Source organism: Periplaneta americana, chromosome 6 (assembly GCF_040183065.1).
Source record: "Periplaneta americana isolate PAMFEO1 chromosome 6, P.americana_PAMFEO1_priV1, whole genome shotgun sequence".
Lineage (NCBI taxonomy): Eukaryota > Metazoa > Arthropoda > Insecta > Blattodea > Blattidae > Periplaneta > Periplaneta americana.
In genome coordinates this window covers 182,938,150-182,960,191 of record NC_091122.1, presented here as the reverse complement: position 1 = coordinate 182,960,191, position 22,042 = coordinate 182,938,150, and the positions used below count along the sequence as shown (strand labels likewise).

The 22,042-nt window shown below is 35.6% G+C and overlaps 1 protein-coding gene across 2 annotated transcripts in view; it reads left to right on the top strand.

Annotated features, from left to right (window-relative positions):
• LOC138702111 (collagen alpha-1(XI) chain-like) overlaps positions 1 to 22,042 on the top strand; it is a 210,498-nt gene that overhangs the window by 154,603 nt on the left and 33,853 nt on the right. For both annotated transcript variants that reach the window (XM_069829693.1, XM_069829692.1), the window contains exons 19-20: positions 2,141 to 2,302; positions 9,704 to 9,920. In XM_069829693.1, the coding sequence (XP_069685794.1) occupies positions 2,141 to 2,302; positions 9,704 to 9,920 (379 nt within the window). The remainder of the gene's footprint in view (positions 1 to 2,140; positions 2,303 to 9,703; positions 9,921 to 22,042) is intronic.

Genomic DNA, 22,042 nt, shown 5'->3' with positions numbered 1-22,042 from the left:
TACACAATTTCAAGGTAACAGATTTATTCATTGCTGAGGAAAAAAAAACTGAATTTTACCATTTTTTTCAGTAAGTCAAAGATGTATGTCCTTCCTTAAAATTGTAATATAATTATTATTCGTCAAGGGCCGCCCATAGGAATTGTGGGTATCCCTTCATACATTTGTCAAATCCCTCTCCCATAGTCAATATTTTAATGAATATTGAAATTTCATAATTTAAACTCAATACTATGACAATAGGTTAATTACATTTTATCACTATGTTCCCACATAAAAGGAAATAACCCCTGAATAATAGCCCACTTCTTAAAACTTGTTAAAAAAGTAATTATTATTTCAATAATACCTGATTTAACAAAATTCCTTTTTTCATGTAAAAAATTGACCGTTTTCTGTCACCCACTCTGTAAAAAAAAAAATCTATCAATCGGGCCGGGCCCCCTCTCGAATGATATCCGCCCACCCCCCTATGGGTAGCCCTGATTTGTTGTTGTTTTCTAATGCCAGGCATTTGACAATAAAGTCATTTGACCTCTCGCACTCCAATATTTTTCAAAGATATTATCATGGCCAGCCACTGAAGCACAGATTTTGAGGTGTTCCGAATCCATTTCTTGGTTTGAGTTGCACAATGGGCAGTTAGGGGACTGATATATTCCAATTCTATGCAGGTGTTTGGCCAAACAATCATGGCCTGTTGCCAATCTAAATGCAGCTACAGACGATTTTCGTGGTAAATCGGGAATTAACTGTGGATTTTGATGCAGAGAGTTACATTCTTTCCCTTGAGATTGTGTTGTCAAATTTTGTTTGTTGAAGTCTAAGTATGTAGATTTAATAAATCTCTTCACAGAGTAATACGTAGATTTAGTAACAGGTCTGTAAGTAGCAGTGCTGCCCTTCTTTGCTAAAGCATCCGCATTCTCGTTTCCCAGGATTCCGCAATGGGATGGTATCCATTGGAATACAATTCTTTTATTGAGTGATAATAATTGAGAGAGCATTTTAGTTATTTCTGCTGTTTGAGATGAAGGTGTGTGTTTAGAGATGATTGATAGAATAGCTGCTTTGGAGTCTGACAATATAACTGCATTCCTAAATGTATTGATGTGGCATAGGAGATTCCTGAGACTTTCCCTTATTGCAATGATTTCTCCATCAAAACTTGTTGTTCCATATCCAAGAGATCTATAAAGTGAGAAGAGACAGCACGTAACACCTGCACCAGCACCTTGTTCTCTGGAGATCAAGGATCCGTCGGTGTATAAATCCGTCGGTGTATACCTAATATTAATTGTCTCTAAAGACAATTGTTTCAGTATTTCAGTGTTTACTTCTGATTTCAGCATTTCTTCTGTTAAATTTAGATTATATTCTATATTTCATAGAGTTAAAGGGTTTGGTTTAATTCGTAAGTTTTCTTTTAAATTCGGGAATATTGATTTTCTGTTTTAATTCTTGAACAATGGATATGAAACTTTTTTGAGTTTTCAATCTACAGAGAGGACTGTATGAATGCCAATTGTTTCCTGGTAATCTGATAAGTTTTTCATATTGAATCAGTGCTTTTTCTTCTATTGTCATTTTGATGCTGTTAATATTAGTGAGGAATCTCATAGAATCTATTGGAGTTGTTTTGATTCCACCAGTAATGAGTTTGAAAACTTGGTTTTGAACATATTCTATGTCGTTTATGAAAAGTGAAGTAATCAAAATTTCTCCGCAGCCCTGATTTGTGAATAATCGTATAAACAATAATTTTATACATTTTGACTAAAGATTTCTTTATTCAAAATACTGATTATTTTAACCATAACCTACAATAGTAACGAAGAATAGATTATTTCACAGGCAATTTACACGATTTTCAGTTGTCTAAGATAAAATAGCATTATTTTAAAATCGATATGATTTGTAGTACTGTAACACACGGCAACGTACTATATAATATTATAAGTCACTATTTCCAGTTTTCTAAAACAAAGGAAGGTCAATTTATATTATGATTAATTTATTCATAGAACTAAGATAAAACAAGATTAGTGCATAACATAAACCACTTAATTTTCGGTGTCTCGTTTTTGTATCTGTCTTGTGGCATTCACAACTTGGTCCAGTAATAGTTTATCTTTCGTAGGGTGAGGCCGGGCTTCCAGGCGGAACTGGACGAGACGGACTTCCGGGGCAACGAGGGCTTCCAGGACCTCCGGGCCCCATGGGATCTCCAGGAGAGGATGGCGACAAAGGCGACCCGGGACCTCCAGGAGAGAAAGGATTCAAGGGCTCTCGAGGCGAAACGGTACAGAGAAACAACACGATACTGTTAACAAATACCTTACTACGGGTATAATAATACCGGACAGCTGTATACTAGCAGCATTAGCGTGAGTGCGAAATATCGCGGACCTGACATCTAGCGCAGAGGGATGGAATTACGTCCACATATACAAATATTAACATAGCGAGATTCGGACTATTGTTTAAAACGTGAGTTACTAATGTGGAATTATATATGAAACACTTAAGAAATGTTGAATAATATTTAATGTAAAATTACTATCTTATATCAAAGCTGCATATTATGAGAAATACTTTCCGTAATTAATTGTTACATATTTTTTCTTTGGTTTACCGAGACAAAATCAATCTGATATTAGGAATGAATTTACAGTAATGTTTTATATACGCATTGCTGACAACTGCAAAGATAAAATTGATAGTAATCTCATGCTTGCAATAATTAGTAAAGGCATGTGGACAACAATAAAACTTAATTTGATAAAACCTTAAAAGCTAATACATTTTAACTTCTATTCATTTATTAGGTCTAAATAAAAAAAAACTAATTTCAATTTTTCTATCAACACAAAGACGAAGGAATTAGGCCTACTAAAGAATGTTGTTGACTCACGTTTTATGAACTGTCGGAAATCGAAAGTACGATTTGGAGCAATTTGTAATGCTGCAATTGTCACAATCATAAACAGCACTTATACACCCTGACATTTTAACACTAGTACTAATTAATAAAACTATTAACTAGCCCACCAACAATATACATTGCAGTTGATTACAGCTTGTTTCGCGAGTATCTCCACACCGGCAGGTAGGTAGCAGCACCAGCGTCGTTCGAACGCAAAACTGCTAGCTGTCCGGTATTATTATAGTAAGGTAGGTATTTGCTGTTAATTCTAGAAGCCATTCATATTTAATACTATAGTAGTAACACAACTACTACACTGAACTAGAAGGCTGGGGCACAATGTGGCAACGTTGGAAATGAGTTCACAGAAGTTCGTTTGATGTACAAATTCGTCTCCTAGTGATAGTTTTCTCCCCATATAAATTATTTTTTCCAGTATTTTTAAAGAAAGGTTTTTCATTTATACTTCTTTGTCCAAGGGCAGGTCTTTCATTGCAAACCCAGCATTCTCCAATCTTTCCTATTTTCTGACTTTCTTTTAGTCTCCGCATATGATCCATGTAATACAACAAAATACGTAACAAATCATTGTAAAATATTCAGATTCTTATATAACAATAAGAATAATATGCCTAAGCGTTTTAGGCAATTTTTAAAACTCCTTCAGCAGTAGCCAAGTCCACCAAATCAAAATATAATAATCAAAACATATAATGATTTTCATTAAGGATTTTAATGCCATGGCATGTGTTTCTCCTTCCAACTGATCAGGCTTTCTTATAAGAGTATATTGTAACAAAATATTAAATGTATACAAGGTGAACGGTAAGTAATGCCAATAATTTCAGAGGAGTTATTATTTGAGATATACTTACTTACTGGCTTTTAAGGAACCCGTAGGTTCATTGCCGCCCTCACATAAGCCCGCCATCGGTCCCTATCCTGAGCAAGATTAATCCAGTGTCTACCATCATATCCCACCTCCCTCAAACCCATTTTTAATATTATCCTCCCATCTACGTCTCGGCCTCCCCAAAGGTCTTTTTCCTTCAGCTTTTCCAACTAACACTCTATATGCTTTTCTGGATTCACCCATACGTGCTGCATGCCCTGCCCATCTCAAACGTCGGGATTTAATGTTCCTTATTATGTCAGGTGAAGAATACAATGCGTGCAGTTCTGCGTTGTGTAACTTTCTCCACTCTCCTGTAACTTCATCCCTCTTAGCCCCAAATATTTTCCTAAGAACCTTATTCTCAAACACCCTTAACCTATGTTCCTCTCTCAAAGTGAGAGTCCAAGTTTCACAACCATACAGAACAACCGGTAATATAATTGTTTTATAAATTCTAACTTTCAGATTTTTTGACAGCAGACTGGATGATAAAAGCTTCTCAACCGAATAATAACAGGCATTTCCCATATTTATTCTATGTTTAATTTCCTCCCGAGTGTCATTTATATTTGTTACTGTTGCTCCAAGATATTTGAATTTTTCTACCTCTTCGAAGGATAAGTCTCCAATTTTTATATTTCCATTTCGTACAATATTCTGGTCACGAGACAGTCTTTTAGGGATTTACTTCCAACCCTAACGTTTTACTTGCTTCAAGTAGAATTTAAAGTAGAATTATTTGAGATATTTCAAACAAAAATGTTTAACACAATTTTGCTCGTTTTTACTTCCTTTTCGAGAAAAAAACTGTTTTACATGAAACATTTCATAGCGTGTTTTGAGAAAGCCACTGATTTAATTCTCAATAGGCCTATACTCAGTTTAAGAGAGCAGTGTATATGATAATAAATGATTGGAAGAATTTTAGTGTTATCTTTTAAATGTACAGAAATTTGATCCGAACAAATGTAACTTTTCATATTGAAAAGGAATTTTAAAACATCAGATGTTTCACATATAGGCTATTAGAAACGTAGCTTTCGACATTTATAACGAATAAAAAATACCGTACATATTTTGTCACTTTTCCAAAACTGTGTTTCAACTTTCTTCTTTCCAATTGACTTTCTTCTTAGTTCTAAATACCTATTCTCCATACTTCTCAGTATAATGTTCTCTTCTTTGCACAACACTTTCATTAAAAGTCACTACACACAACACTGTCAGATGTGCGTTTCCAATCGCAATGTGAAATTACTCCTATCCATTGCTCTTTGTAATCTGCAAATCAGAATACTGAAATGCGTCCCTCTTTCTTAGAAACAGATGCACAGTTAAGAAACACAGCAATGCTTTGGCATCTGACAATGAGAGAACAACAAATCATCAGCTCAACAGACAGAGCAATCCATTCATGTGTTCGTAGGGCTTTAATGTTTCATAACAACTTACAAATCATCCAAACATCTGCAATACGAGATCTTTTCTTCCATAAAACGTGCACAAAATTCACTACAATAATGATTAATTCTGAACATTCTCAATGTTATTATCAACATTGAACGTTTTTACAATCATCACACTTCTCTTCGCTAGGTAACCTTACAGTGTTGCCAATTTTCGCGTGCTCCAGCCTGCTATAGTTCAGTGTAGCCGTGATCCAGAGCCTTGTCTACATCTGTCTTGCAGAGCTGTGTTCTTTTCCTTTCTACCTTTCACTAATGTACTCATCTCTGTCCGGATCAACGTTCTCTCTCATTTCTTCACAGTTGGGCGGATTTGTTTTTGTTCCCGCTCTGAGCAGATATCTTACGCGATCCGACAACAGCGTGATGTTTTAAAAATACTTCGAGCAAAGTCTAAAAAATAAAATTCTAGTTGTGAGACACTTCTGTGCTGGTATTAAACCCAACAAAACCTCTTCTTATGGTGAAATAATGGCGAAAAATTAAGAAAATCGACTTAAAAATTTATTGTGACTCTCTATTCAGACCGAGCTAAAAAAAAAACTAATTAATTTATGTTCCCATGACTATTTTGAAGCTTTTGAGCAAACATGAACTAAAAATTGTGAAAATTATGATGCAAGGAGCCTTTTTAGTGACATCTATATAAAATACATTTGAAAAATGTTATTGCAAAAACTATTAGCCCTAATGACACCAAATTTTGTACAGATGATAGTATTGCAGGCATGTTTGTGTAGTTTAAAATTCATAAAATTTGGATGAAAATTGTAAAAGATTTAAAACTCACATAAGTGTCACTTACCAAGAGAGTAAAGTAAAATACAACCCGAAGATCATGATAGTGTTCATGCCTATAAACGATGCTTGAGTCTTAATGTAAACTATGTACACTGTACAGCCTTAGACAAAAAAAAAAAGTAAGAGAGAGAACGATCTTCTGTACCGTGAATTTATTGAAGTCCACTTCGGGCAGCGCCTGGTTCACACGATTAAGAAAAGAATGTTTCTTTTGCACCTAATTTACACCTTGAATATATCTTCATTATAGATTATTCATAACACTTGATCTATAACCGGACAGGAAAAGCAAAAAAAAAAAAAAAAAAAAAAAAGAGGAAACGTTCATAAGAAATTCGTTCACGTGTGAACCTAAGCTCTCACGAAATCAACCGAAGTCTCCCCAAGGGGACTTGGCGTATGGCAGTCGGTTATTTTTAGTTTGTCAGTACACTAAATGCCTAAGTTAGAGGACTATTCATCAAGTAACACCTATTTTCAGACAAAGCGCGCAGTGATCGGCATAGCGACGCCCCCTTTACAGCGAATATTGCGTGATACAATTCACTTCGAGTAGCGATACAGAGAGGATCGTATGGCTGTCACTTGCAGTGCTACGCGTGTTCAAAACGTGTGCTGTAATTGAGAATCCCGCCAGCTGATACGATTTCTTGTGGCGAAAACTGAAATGCGGCTGAAATCCACCACGTTGCACTCGGGTGGTTTTTTGCACGACAAGCCTGCCCTCATACTGCGCAGCGTACTGAGTCAGAACTGCAAAATTTGAACAGAGAAGTGTTTGGTCATCCTCCATACAGCCCTGATTTGGCGTCTAGTGATTACCATCGTTTCATGCATATGAAGAAGTGACTTGCATCGCAGCTCTTTGACGATTGAAGAGTTGCAGTACAGCGTCGTAGATTGGGTTCAGTCACAGCCGGGAGACTTTTTATAGGAATTTTATATCTTCTCAAATGCATCAGACTATTTAGTATAACAGAAAAATAAAACCTACTCTACACCCACTGTATTTACTATGGATTCTCTGACTCTACGTGGATTTGAAGTCCATTTTTCTTTGGTCAGAAGCCGTCAGGTAATCGACTGAGCACGGCTATGTCGAAAGTGTCTTCTGATAAATCTTACCTAAACGAAATAGTCTAATCTCCATTTCAGTTTGGTTGATAGGCTTTCCCCTCTACTCACACTCTTTACTATCCGTGAAGGGGAAGATGCTACTGGCTATCTTACTAACGTTCGACTAATAGACTTTGAACATAGTGAAAATTCTTATTATTGAAAATGTTTACCGGCAATCTATATTTCGAAAATCTATACTAAGCGTTTGTATTTAATGTTATTGCTGTTTATATCAACTGGCACATTAAAAAGCCAGTGAGGGCAGAAGATTAATGTTTTCTCCACCGCTAGTTGCTACTCTACAGCATACACAACGGGACAATCTGCACTGTGTCGCTCCCCTCCCTCTCAACTTGTATGAAATATCGTTTAGAAACAAAGCATAAACTATGAATGTGTCAAGCGTCTTCACACAACCCCCATTCACTATCAGACTAAATTATTTCACTTATGCCCGATTGTATAAACCATTTAATCTTAGATCACAGGTTAAATTGATCCTTGTTTCAGCTGAACTTGGAATTTTGTGTTGTATAAAGTCTAATATGAGATTAATTTGTCTCAAACTAAAGTCAACTTTGAATGAAGAAATTTCCCCGATTAAGTTAGATGATCCAAGTTCAGTTATTTCTTTTCTGTTTGAAATATACGAATGACAGATTGTGCAAATAAAATATCCATTATTATTAATATTAATATATATGTTAGGTACATTTATATATATTTCTTTCAATTTCTTGCCTTAATACACAAACATTCTTATATTTTATAAGGCTCTATCGTGTTCAGCAGTATCAAATAACATAACCTATAATTATATTATGTTTATAACAACCATTAATTATTAATGGATATGATAGGTACATTCATAAATGTTCAATTAACTGTATTACTAAACGAAAATTGTCGTTTTATAAAGCTTTATTATGTTTAGCAGTATCAAACACCATAACATGATAACAACTCGGAGAACAGTCAACCTTCTTCTTATTGTCCGCCATTATTTACATTGCACAAAAAACCAGTGTCTCCAAAAGAGTGTACGGAAAGTCGCCAAAAAGTAGTTGTAAAGTCGCTAGATTTCTCATTATCGACAAAGAAAGATTAAATTTTGTCACTATGGGGTGCTAAAAAGGTCACTAAATCCCTATTTAAGCCACGTAAAAGTTAAAAGAAATTGTTGTTGAAAAAGAGTTAAAGTCGCTAGATTGGCAACACTGAACAAACCTGTCCGCGCATCACGTATTTCACCTGTTTATGCGATGTTGCCAAATCCTTTTCACGTGAACTTAGATTGCATTTGAACCAAGGTAATTTGATCGCAGAAAAGTTTTATACAATAGAAGAAGTGTTTGAACTCGGTTCACTTTTCGATCTTCGATCAAAGTTGATCTTTAGTCAGGGAGTTTTATACAATTGGGCCTGAATGTGTCAAGCGTCTTCACACAACCCCCATTCACTATCAGGCTAAATTCTTTCACTTATGCTCGATTGTATAAACCATTTAATCTTAGATCACAGGTTAAATTGATCCTTGTTTCAGCTTAACTTGGAATTTTGTGTTGTATAAAGTCTAATCTGAGATTAATTTGTCTCAAACTAAAGTCAATTTTGACTGAAGAAATTTCTCCGGTTAAGTTAGATGATCCAAGTTCAGTTATTTCTTTTCTGTTTGAAATATACGAATGACAGATTGTGCAAATAAAATATCCATTATTATTAATATTAATAGAAATGTTAGGTACATTTATATATATATTTCTTTCAATTTCTTGCCTTAATACACAAACATTCTTATATTTTATAAGGCTCTATCGTGTTCAGCAGTATCAAATAACATAACCTATAATTATATTATGTTTATAACAACCATTAATTATTACTGGATATGATAGGTACATTCATAAATATTCAATTAACTGTATTACTAAACGAAAATTGTCGTTTTATAAAGCTTTATTATGTTTAGCAGTATCAAACACCATAACATGATAACAACTTGGAGAACAGTCAACCTTCTTGTTATTGTCCGCCATTATTTACATTGAAAAAAAAAAAACAGTGTCTCCAACAGAGTGTAATACGGAAAGTCGCCAAAAAGTAGTTGTAAAGTCGCTAGATTTCTCATTATCAACAAAGAAAGATTAAATTTTGTCACTATGGGGTACTAAAAAGGTCACTAAATCCCTATTTAAGCAATATAAAAGTTAAAAGAATTTTTTGTTGAAAAAGAGTTAAAATCGCTAGATTGGCAACACTGAACAAACCTGTATAACATGGTCCGCGCATCACGTATTTCACCTGTTTATGCGATGTTGCCAAATCCTTTTCACGTGAACTTAGATTGCATTTGAACCAAGGTAATTTGATCGCAGAAAAGTTTTATACAATAGAAGAAGTGTCTGAACTCGGTTTCCTTTTCGATCTTCGATCAAAATTGGTCTTTAGTCAGGTAGTTTTATACAATTGGGCCTTAATGTTCTATTTTCACATCAGGGACCTGCAGGGCCGCCGGGACCCCAGGGTCTTCGAGGAGAGCCCGGTGCGCTAGGACCTCCCGGAGAGAAGGGTCCTCCTGGAGAGATAGGAAGACAAGGGACGAAAGGAGAGGACGGCCCCGCCGGAGTACCAGGTCCAGCCGGTCCAGCAGGGCCCCAGGGACTGCCGGGACCACCAGGGATGAAAGGAGAGGTCGGCGACGTGGGGGCGAGAGGTGAGTCGCTGCAGGAAGAGAGCAGCAGCTCACCATTTACCGCGTGTCGCTCCTCTTTCCACCTGAAGAACAGAAACGTTCAATATGCTGTTACTACAGTGTATAAACAGTGATTTAATCATTATCAGTCTTACTAATAAACAGTGTATAGTTTTTATACGAGACTTATGCAGAGTTGAGACAGAAAACCTTACTAATAATGAAAGAGTGATGGAACGGAGAAAAATTCTCTCCGGCGCCGGGATTTGAACCCGGGTTTTCAGCTCTACGTGCTGATGCTTTATCCACTAAGCCACGCCGGATACAACCCCGACGCCGGTCAGAATCGTCTCAGATTAAGCTCCATCTCTTGGGTTCCCTAATAAACCGTGAATAAGCTATGGACGTATACACAGGCTGTAACTATACAATGGGAATTGCTCTGCAGTAGTTATATACACGAAACCCTTTGTTTAAGCGTTGTATATAGCGAAAAAATGGCCGCCCCTCTAACAGCTGTTCATATCGACTGTCATTTTATGATGATGGTTACCTTGTGACCACAGAAGAACAAACCAAAAATCATAGAATTATTAGAATAATATTGCTGTAGCTTGTACTCTTTGACCAAAATGTAGTGTGGTAATCGATTAGAGCCAGTTGTACTATCGATATTTAACACGCCACACTAGAGCGCTCTACCGGATGCAATAGAGAACCTCAGATATTCTATTACCTTTCGTAACGAAGTAATGACGAAACTATGACGTAGCTGTGTAACAGTTATACTGTTATACACGACGTATGTAGTGATTATTAGTAAGGAATTTACACACGACTTATAAACGAGCTAGTCATTGTATAAGTATAAGACAGTTAAACATCTGTATATAGGATTTTTATTAGTAAGACGCCAATATTATACGAATGAACGATATGAGTTAAGTTCATTTCTGACTTGATATGTTTTTGTCGCCTCTTATCATGTCATGTGCGCCCGTATGGCATTTTCAGAACAGCCTGTGCGACACTGTTATTTCAAAGCAATTTTTCTTTTTTTGTGTCCATAATTTCTTTTATTAAACTCAATAACACTTCTCTAATCAGTATGCGAAAAAGCATAAAATGCATTACGCCTTTTATGGCGTAAATACTGGAGAATGCACAAAAAAATCTTGACCGGATTCACTGAATCCCTATAATTGCGTGAAACGTTTATGCTGTTCGTGATTGTTATTGTGAGCATGATTCGGATTTAAAATAAAGTTTCGGTATTTATTTTCATTTGTTTTTTCATACTTCCCGCATTTAAATTCGACAAAGCGCAGCCTATTCGTTAACTACTTCATAATCGCTTCCTCATTCCATGAGGCCTAGTCTCCAGACAACAATGCAATTGACAGTCGAAACGATTCTCACATCAATATCATGCCAATGAATTGTTTTATTATTATTATTATTATTATTATTATTATTATTATTATTATTATTGTTACAGAGAATTGGATTTTTAATTCATTTGGAAAGTAATACTACATTTCAATACTTCAGAATCAGACCACAGTCTAGTATATAGTCACGAAGTTCAATACGTAGTAAATATGCAACCATAGATAGTTGCTAACCACTAGGATCGCTAATATCGCCTCATTACAGACAATGGGAAACAGTAACGGCACAGTCTATTGTTCCTAGCACCCTCACAACTCAGGCTTCGTGACTGTATATACTAGACTGTGATCAGACTATGTTAAATGAACTATTACTCCTCGCATTTAAATTTAACAAAGCGGAGCCTTCTACTTCATAATCGCTTCGTCATTCCACGAGGCCTAGTCTCCAGCCAACAATGCAATTGACAGTCGAAACGATTCACACATCAATATGACGCCAGTGAGTTGTTTGAAATTGTAATGAATAATAATAATAATAATAATAATAATAATAATAATAATAATAATAATAATAATAATAATAATAATAATTTATTTATTTATTTATTGGTATTTATGTGCTGGACAGCAGCCATTGGCCAATAAAAGTCCAGCACAGTGATATAATTAACACATTAAAATGAACAACTATGGTACAAATTAAATACTTGAGTTAACAACAAAATAAAGAACATACTAGATTACAATGATTAATTTACAACAATTAATACTATAAAATTATTAGGGAAAGGAGTTGATTCTTACTACCAATTAATATAGGGTTATGCAAATAATATTAGCAAAGGCATTGTCATATTCTAATACTTTTATATTGAATGGATCGAAATCGCCTACATGTAAGTTAGCATGTTTAATACATCTGGACCAGGTGGCCCGGGTTCGAATCCCGGTCGGGGCAAGTTACCTGGTTGAGGTTTTTTCCGGGGTTTTCCCTCAACCCAATACGAGCAAATGCTGGGTAACTTTCGGTGCTGGACCCCGGACTCATTTCACCGGCATTATCACCTTCATTTCATTCAGACGCTAAATAACCTAGATGTTGATAAAGCGTCGTAAAATAACCCAATAAAATACAAAAAAAAATATAAAAAAATTAAAACATCTGGAGACCGGCGAGGAAGATTTAGAATTCCTAATATAGAAGAGTTTGTGATGTCTCATGTCCCTCATAGGAATACGAAGGCTGACACTCTTTAATAATAATAATAATAATAATAATAATAATAATAATAATAATAATAATGTTTTATTTTCGCTGGCAGATAAGGCCATAAGGCCTTCTCTTCCACTCAACCAGCCTTAATCAATACAATACATAAATTTAAATTACAAATATTTACACTACACTTAAAAGGTTCTCCAGCAATATTCTTCACTACATATTTATTTAAATTTAGATAAATCTATAAGGTAAAGTAGTAACTTAATTTATGAGCTAATTTAATTCAATGAATTATAATTAATTTAATATTTGAGATAGCTAGTAAAATGATGAAAATTAATTTAATATAAGCTTACTAGGACTATGTTACAGGGAGAATATATATATTTCTATTTCTATAATGAAAATATTAATGTAATTGTCATTAGAGGTTTTGTAAATCTATTTAGAGAAATTAATGATAATAATAAGAATGGACAGATGTTAGTTTCATTATAAGTAACAAATATTAATGAGCAATTAATCTCTTAAGTAAGAATTTATGTAATTTTGACCTAAATGAAGTTATTGTCCAACAACCCCTTATATCATTCGGAATAATAATAATAATAATAATAATAATAATAATAATAGTAATAATAATAATAGTAATAATAATAATATTAATGTCATTACAGAGAATTGGATTGGATTCATTTGAAAATTCATGCTACAGTACATTTGATACTTCAGAATTAGACTACATCACATTCGTTCCCCATTTAACACGTCTGGTTGGATTCGATTTGTTAAACACACCATAATATTTTGTGCGAGATCGTGCGTATTTGCTTGGTTTCCGCACAAAACCAACCCGCGGTAAGTCTAAAATTCCACATTCAGTATTCCCAACCTAACACACATAACAATTTCCCTCTTCTTACCGCTTAAGTGACATATTCATTTTACTGCTTTAGGCTTTTAACATATTATTTTTAGACACGTTCAATATAGTAAAAATTATTAATTGGAAACTTACCACTGCAATTTCACCTAAATTGCACTGTTAATTATTGTTTTTAAAAATTAAGTAAACTCTACAACTCCAAAAAAAAAAAAAAAAAAAAAAAAAAAGACAGACGACGTATATCACGGCCTGCTGGAGTATAGTAAACACAGAAAACATTTTAAAGCAACGATGTTGAAGATTTTTGTTTTGCAAATTTGCCGTCATTGAACAGAAACCAAGATGGAGATTTCATTGCAACTAATTAGAAATTCCTCTTTCAGGTATGTAATAAACGATCTTCGCACAAAATAATGTACGATACACTAGCGGTATGTTTTCTTTCAATTCTCGGAAATTAAAAAAGCTCAACTACGTTTCGCTTTTTCAAACTTTTCCTCGAACATGAAAACTTCAACACACCGCTCTTGTAACGCATATTACTATTGTCATCCAAGACCTACTGCAGCAGTGCCCACTTGTGACCCGTGAGTGCATTCCCCCTCAAACCGTAGTTCCCTCCCTCCACCGCACCAGGCGAGCTGCACTCATGTTCGTATTTCTAAACGAGGACGTAAATGAGAGACGTCGTCTATACATAACTTGGGATGGGAAGAAGAATACTTCCGTATTTAGATTGCGATAGTATTAAGCGTCTTATTTGCAATAAACATATTTATCATGTGTCTTCCGTTATAACATTACAAGGCATTTCAATAAATACCATCATAATGACTGTTGTAAATATGTTCTCTTCCGTATGTAAACAGCAACGTTAATAATATTTTAATCTACTTTATAATAGTTTTTTTCTTTTTTTTAGTAGGTTATTTTACGACGCTTTATCAACATCTTAGGTTATTTAGCGTCTGAATGAGATGAAGGTGGTAATGCCGGTGAAATGAGTCCGGGGTCCAGCACCGAAAGTTACCCAGCATTTGCTCATATTGGGTTGAGGGAAAACCCCGGAAAAAACCTCAACCAAGTAACTTGCCCCGACCGGGAATCGAACCAGGGCCATCAGACGCGCTAACCCGTTACTCCACAGGCGTGGTCCTTTACAATAGTTGTATTATTATTCGGATTGTTTATTTAAAGACGAAGTCACATCACAGAAACTTCAGTTATTTGGTAAAGGCCACATCTCCACTTTTTTTTAAATTGACTTCGTGGTGCCAATCGACTCAGTAATAATAGATACACATTATGTGCGAAAACGGCATATCTAGCTGAAACCACGTGATATTCTACCGATTGCATAGTTGCGAGCTTTTCCAATAGAATGCACTGCAATAATACTTCACTGGAGCCACTCATCTCATCGATATTGTTGAATTGGCGGCAGGAAAACCAAGACCAAACTTGCCTTCATCTATAGCAGTAATGTCAAACCAAGCGCATTTTTCTGACCTTGACGTCGTGCGCGGGCATCAAGCGCTAAGTATGGAAAGGGGAAGGATTGTGTATTTGAATAAGCAGCCAGTTGGATTAAGAAAACAGTGGTGCACAAACTTCAAACGGAACGCGAAATTTTATGTCGTTATTTTTATATGGCTTCTTTCTGTTTGTTATTATCTATAATGTCTATAAAACAAAAGTACTAACACTGATTTCTTAATATTGCACTTTTGTTTTAAATGTTAATAACACAATAAAGAGTTAAGAAGGAATATTCACATAAATTCCATAGTACTATAACTATACTGTACTAAATGGATGAAACACATCATTCATAGAGAAAGTGATAACCCCCCAAAAAAAAAAAAAAAAAAAAAAAAAAAGGTTGAGTATGACATGATAAGTTGGAATTGATATTGATGGTCTCTTTAGCCTTATAAAAGTAATCAATAAACTAATCAAAAACAAAACTCTTATCGCATTATGCTTTTAAGGTGATATTTGTGAGCAACTTCCTATCATCAGAATATTAAATTGTTTTCTCGAAATGTGCTGAAGCTATAGAGCTGACATTTTTACAACACATGGGCACATATCTTTTGCTTATGATGTAACAGTAGTTGCTTTGTTAATTCATTTCCTTACAAACAATTTCCATGCGAATATTTTCAAAATTTTCAATACATTATCTTCAGTAATACGTATTTACGGTATATTAGATTTACGAAAACATTCTGTAAGGTTATTAAATAAATAGGCCTAAATGTGAAAATTTCACTTTTCTGTAAAAAAAAATTTGAACGGCTGGGGGATCATCGTCCTAACCACACGATACCTCCATTCTGGTTGGATGATCGTCCACCTCTGCTTCGGTATGTGGGCGTAAGGCCAGCAGCCGTCTGGTCGGTCTAGGCCCTTCACGGGGTGTAGGGCCACGTATTATTATTATTATTATTATTATTATTATTATTATTATAAAAAAGTTGAGAAAATATTTCTTTTGAATAAAAAAAATCAAACTTGTGAAAAATGAGCATTAAAATTAAAACTTACATTCTTATAATCCACTTACACTTCTCAGACAAATCTAAAAATTAATATGGATACAATTTTAATAAGTTCTCTTCCCTTTATCTATTGAATCAGTGCTGGCCATCCCTGTATATAGCTCGACCAAGCGGCATATACCACCTCTTTCGTCTGTCTCTTTCCTTTCCGCTGTAAAGCGCTCAGGCTCTCCTGAGCTCTAAAGCGCGCGCTCGTGCCTATGGGCATCAATTGACATGACTGATCTATTGCATACTTAGGAAAGCTCCCCATTACTGGCAAAAATTAAACGACATTAAGAAATTGGTTCCTTACGTCCCCAGCGAAAAAATGTATTTTTATGGAGATATCTTATCTTGGCCAACAACTGCTAACGTACTATCACAAGAAGAATTCTAGAAGTGAAAAAGTTGAACCGTACAGATCCACCTTTACACGTGGTATTGAATGGAGCTATTCACGACTGCCCTGCATCTCGTACCAACTTAACGTATGAGACTCCCGATGTCAAACTCTTCATTATAATATGTGTCCTTTTGTTACACACTAGGCCGTTTTTCAAGTTATTGTTTTGTTTATTCTACCATTACGAATATTTCCATCGGATTTCACAGCAATAAACTTGGCCTACTATGTTTACGTTATGTTTCTGTAAACAATGTTAGCTGCTAGCATAACAGGATAAGACGTAAATTAATAAATAAAAATAGACACTATTACATTAAAATGGATACAGTGAACGTAGGTCTAACCTTTCTATTAAGAAATGAAAGTCTCCGCTATGTTTAAAACACCCTTGATATGCGCATAAATCATTTTATAGTGCGAGTTCGCAGTTGATATGCAACGGGGCAGTGAAGAGAGAGATTTTAAAATTCCGTGTAGCAAAGATTTGACTTCTCTTGCCTTTCTTAGCGAAACGTTAATTAAAATTCTTATGAAAGGATTAGCAGTTTATATTTTCTTTAAAACAAAGGATAGAAAGGGAGCATCCAGATGTTACCCTAGGAAATGAGAATTGGCTACTCTGTCATCATAAATTTGCAGACGATCAGCTGAAATCTGGACGAACGTTGGGGACATGCATTCGAGATGTTCAATAAGGATAGTCATAAGATCACTTATAATAATAATAATAATAATAATAATAATAATAATAATAATAATAATAATAATAATAGACATGTATGAAAACGTCATCCATCCATTCACTTTCAATTCATCCAGTCATGTAACAGAGTTCTGACTGTTAAAAGTTACATGTATTGCAATCATTTTCTGGAAATGATGAAGAAGGAGGCTTATAGGGGAGTATAGAGGCAAAGCTCCATGACCTCGGCATTGCAATGAGTTATGTAGTCGGCACAACACTTCGACGCCGTACCGTACTCAATTTGACAGCAGCGGGCCCGATCCCAAGTTTTGCAACGAGAACAGTCCCGACACAAACCGGGAATGAAACCGTAGCAGTTCCTCTACTAACCGAGCTACCCGAAATAATAATAATAATAATAATAATAATAATAATAATAATAATAATAATAATAATATGTTTATTGTTAAATGGCATTTGACTGATACTCTTTCACATGTGTACATGCAATCATTTTCTCAAACAATGATGACGATGACACTGATGAAGATGACATTGACGATAATGACTGATGAGGATGCTGACAATGACGATGATAATAACGATGATGGCAATGACGACGACGATGATAATGATGACAATGAATATGACGATAATTGATGATGACAATGACGATAATGATGACGATGACAATAATGACGATGACAATAATGATGATGATAATGATGACAATGACTATGACGATAATTGATGATGACAATGACGATAATGATGACGATGACAATGATGACGATGACAATAATGATGATGATAATGATGACAATGGTAACTGATGATGATGGCGATGATAATGATGACGATAATGACGATGATGCCAATGATGACGATAGTAACTGACGACGATGATGATGACAATGACGATTATAATGACGATGACAATGACGATAATAATGACAACGATGGCAATTACGATGATAATGATGACGATAATGACAATTACGATGATAACAATGACTATAATGATAACTGACGACGATGATGATGACGATGGCAATGATCATAACGATGTTGACTGACAATGATGACGGTGATGATGACGATGATGACAACGATGTTGATTGACAATGATGACGATGACGATAACGATGTTGACTGATGACGATAACAATGTTGATTGACAATGATGACGATGATAATGACGATGATGATAACGATGTTGATTGACAATGATGACGATGACAATGATGATAACGATGTTGATTGGCGATAATGACGATGACGATAACGATGTTGACTGACAATGATGACTATGATGATGACGATGATAACGATGTTGATTGACAATGATGACGATGATAATGACGAAGATGATGGCAATGACGATGATAATAATGACGATGACGACAATGACGATAGTGATGATTACAACGATGATAATGACGATAATAATGACGATGGCAATAATGACATGATGACAATGACGATGATAATGACGACGATAATGACAATGGCGATGATGATGACGATGATGATTTTTAGTTGGTTATTTAACGATGCTGCAACAACTGTTAGGTTATTTAGCGTCGATGGGATTGGTGATACCAAGATGGTATTTGGCGAGATGAGGCCGAAAATTCGTCATAGATTACCTGACATTCGCCTTACGGTTGGGGAAACCCTCGGAAAAATCCAGCCAGATAATCAGCCCAAGAGGGAATTGAACTCGTGCCCGAGCGCAACTTCGGAGATGATGATGATGATGATGATGATGATGATGATGATGATGATGATGATGATGATGAGGACGACGACGTACGTACTATATTCAGATTTAATTCTATGCATGTAATAAGATCATATCCAATTTTCGATTTCAATAATGCTTCTCCTGAGTATTTTTGATGGGTGCAGAGTTCCTAATACAGTCGGAATGTTTGTAAGCATATCAATAACCCATGCAGTTACGTTTGTGCCTACTTACTTTGTGATAGCACTGCCCTCTTCAGGCAAAACTCGTACCGTCGCGATGTCTTGCTCCACGAAGTTCCACACCACTAATGAAACAGTTGACAGTCAACTCATGTTTTTACCTGCTTATCTTGTCCATTCCTACCAACCTACAACCCTGGCTTAACATTCACACGCCTCATACATTGTTCTGTTCTGTGCAATTTACATTTGTTATCCCTATGACTGTTTTAGGGATGTGATTAACGAATTAAACGTGCATTTTTAAAGCAAAATCTCTAAATCTCTTCCGATTTCATGATATTTTAATTTCAAGATGGGAAGCATTTTCAAATTAACACACACTTATTGTTTTAAGTTTTTTAATTAGTTATTTTACGAGACTTCATCAACTGCTATGGTTATGTAGCGTCTGTTTTAAGTTTTTACGGAAGACTAAAAATATTTCGTATGTTCAGTGTGAAGTAGGCCTACTCTTATTGGTATATATAAAAGGCTTTTAACCTAAAAAACTGAAACGAAAGATTTAAACACAAATAAAGTACTCGTATATTTCTCATACATTCTTAGAGCTTTAGCTACAATGAACGCACAAACTATGAAATAGAGTATATTAAAAAAAAGCGAATTTCGTCATCAAGTCTTGAAGTAGTTAAAGCAAGAATATGTAATAGTTACTGTCCAGTTTTGTGTATTTTGAATTCAAATATTTTCACTTCTTTTGTATTAAAATCTTTTAGAATTATATTTTTAGTAAACTAGGTACCGGTACCTACGTTTTAAGTATTCTAATATTAATGGGCAAGGGAAGGATAATTTGTAAGAAGACGGCAAAATATTGTTTAAATTATGTAAAATGTATGAAATAATACGAAAAGCAAAGACTTTATAATAAATGCAGACCTAATGTTAATAACACATAAAAAATTAAAGACATATACCCTATGCAATTAGTTAATTAATTAGATTGGAATATCTTCTCCCGTGCCTTCACCGTATGTTGTCTTAATAGCCGCCAAACTATTACATGCTTAGGGAATCCCATTATTTGCATCTAATATAATAATAATAATAATAATAATAATAATAATAATAATAATAATACTTACTTACAAATGGCTTTTAAGGAACCCGGAGATTCATTACCGCTCTCACATAAGCCCGCCATTGGTCCCTAACCTGAGCAAGATTAATCCAGTCTCTACCATCATATCCCACCTCCCTCAATCCATTTTAATATTATCCTCCCATCTACGTCTCGGCCTCCCCAAAGGTCTTTTTCCCTCCGGCCTACCAACTAACACTCCATATGCATTTCTGGATTCGCCCATATGTGCTACATGCCCTGCCCATCTCAAACGTCTGGATTTAATGTTCCTAATTATGTCAGGTGAAGAATACAATGCGTGCAGTTCTGCGTTGTGTAACTTTCTCCATTCTCCTGTAACTTCATCCCTCTTAGCCCCAAATATTTTCCTAAGAACCTTATTCTTAAACACCCTTAATCTCTGTTCCTCTTTCAAAGTGAGAGGAGGATAATAATAATAATAATAATAATAATAATAATAACTAGTAATAATAATAATAATAATAATAATAATAATGTATGACTTGAGGCTTTCCCGGCGTTTGATATAGAATAACTCTTCTCGGGTTCTCAGCCAGGTGAGTTGGAGTTTAGCTTCCAAGCTTTTGACGGCTGGCTCTGCCATCTTCTTCAGGGATGAAGTGGTTTTCCTAAGGCGCTAAGACAAATGTCGGGATGAGCCCTAAAAGAAATGGGCCACGGACCTGCACTCATATCCCCATGAATCTCCCTAATTACTCTAAATTAATTAACAATTACATCTCTCCCCCCTCTTCGTAATTGAGCCATCATATAGCCAAATGGCTGGTCTCTAAATTGAGACGATTCAACAAGGCTCATGACAACAATCACCTCCTACATAATAGCCAAATTGGCTAGTCTCTTATATAGGAGACAACTCATCCTGCCTAAGGCATTCCGTGGTTTTCCTAAGGCTTAAGACAGATGTCGGAGTGAGCCCTATAAGAAATGGGCCACGGACCTATATGCCCTTCCCCATATATATTCCCCTTTATTATAAACGACGTATGCCCTGGTTCAGAACCTATAAATTGTCTATTAAATGTACGAGGTCACTCAATTAGTCGCAATTTGAAAGGACAGGGACCTCTCAAATTGCAGATTTAGATTTCACGGCGCTTCTTCCGACGGCCTTCACATGCTTTGTCATCGAACAACAGATGACGGCGTCTCGCCATCCTAACGGCAAACACCAGCCATCTCCTCCTCGCCCCGTTCCGTGATCATTTGATCAAATCTCAGTCCCCCTCGCGTATGTGGTACCTAAGAGGTTACGTCCTATTTCGGCTTCCCCTTCAAAATTTTCTAGAGCTCCTTCAGTGGAGCAGCGTAACCCGGAGTGAGACTAGTGGCCAACAGGCTTGGAGCTCACATACTTAGTTTTGTACAGCCCCCAACCCCTTGCAAGGACGCGTTTTGCGTATCTTTTAAATTTGTCCTCCCAATTCTCTTTCGATTTTTTTTTCGTCCCACATCACTTCGACCCTGAAGAAGATGGCAAAGCCAGCCGTCGAAAGCTTGGAAGCTAATCTCCAACTCACCTGGCTGAGAACCCGAGAAGAGTTATTCAATAATAATAATAATAATAATAATAATAATAATAATAATAATAATAATAATAATAATAATCCTATAGGTCAGTACTACGTCAACAGAAATGTTACACAAATCTTCGGTCCGTCCGATATTAGATTAGGCAGCGATCTGCTGGAACCCCTTCACATTAAACAAGACTGTGTGTGTGTGTGTGTGTGTGTGTGTGTGTGTGTGTGTGTGTGTGTGTGTGTGTGTGTGTACAGGGAAAGGCCAAAGTATATTAAACGCGAAAAGGGGCAAGGTGAAGATAAAGTGAAGGAATCGGGATGGGCAATGCTGAAAAATAGTACGAAAAAAGCGAGATCAATGTCAATATACAAGACCTATACTGG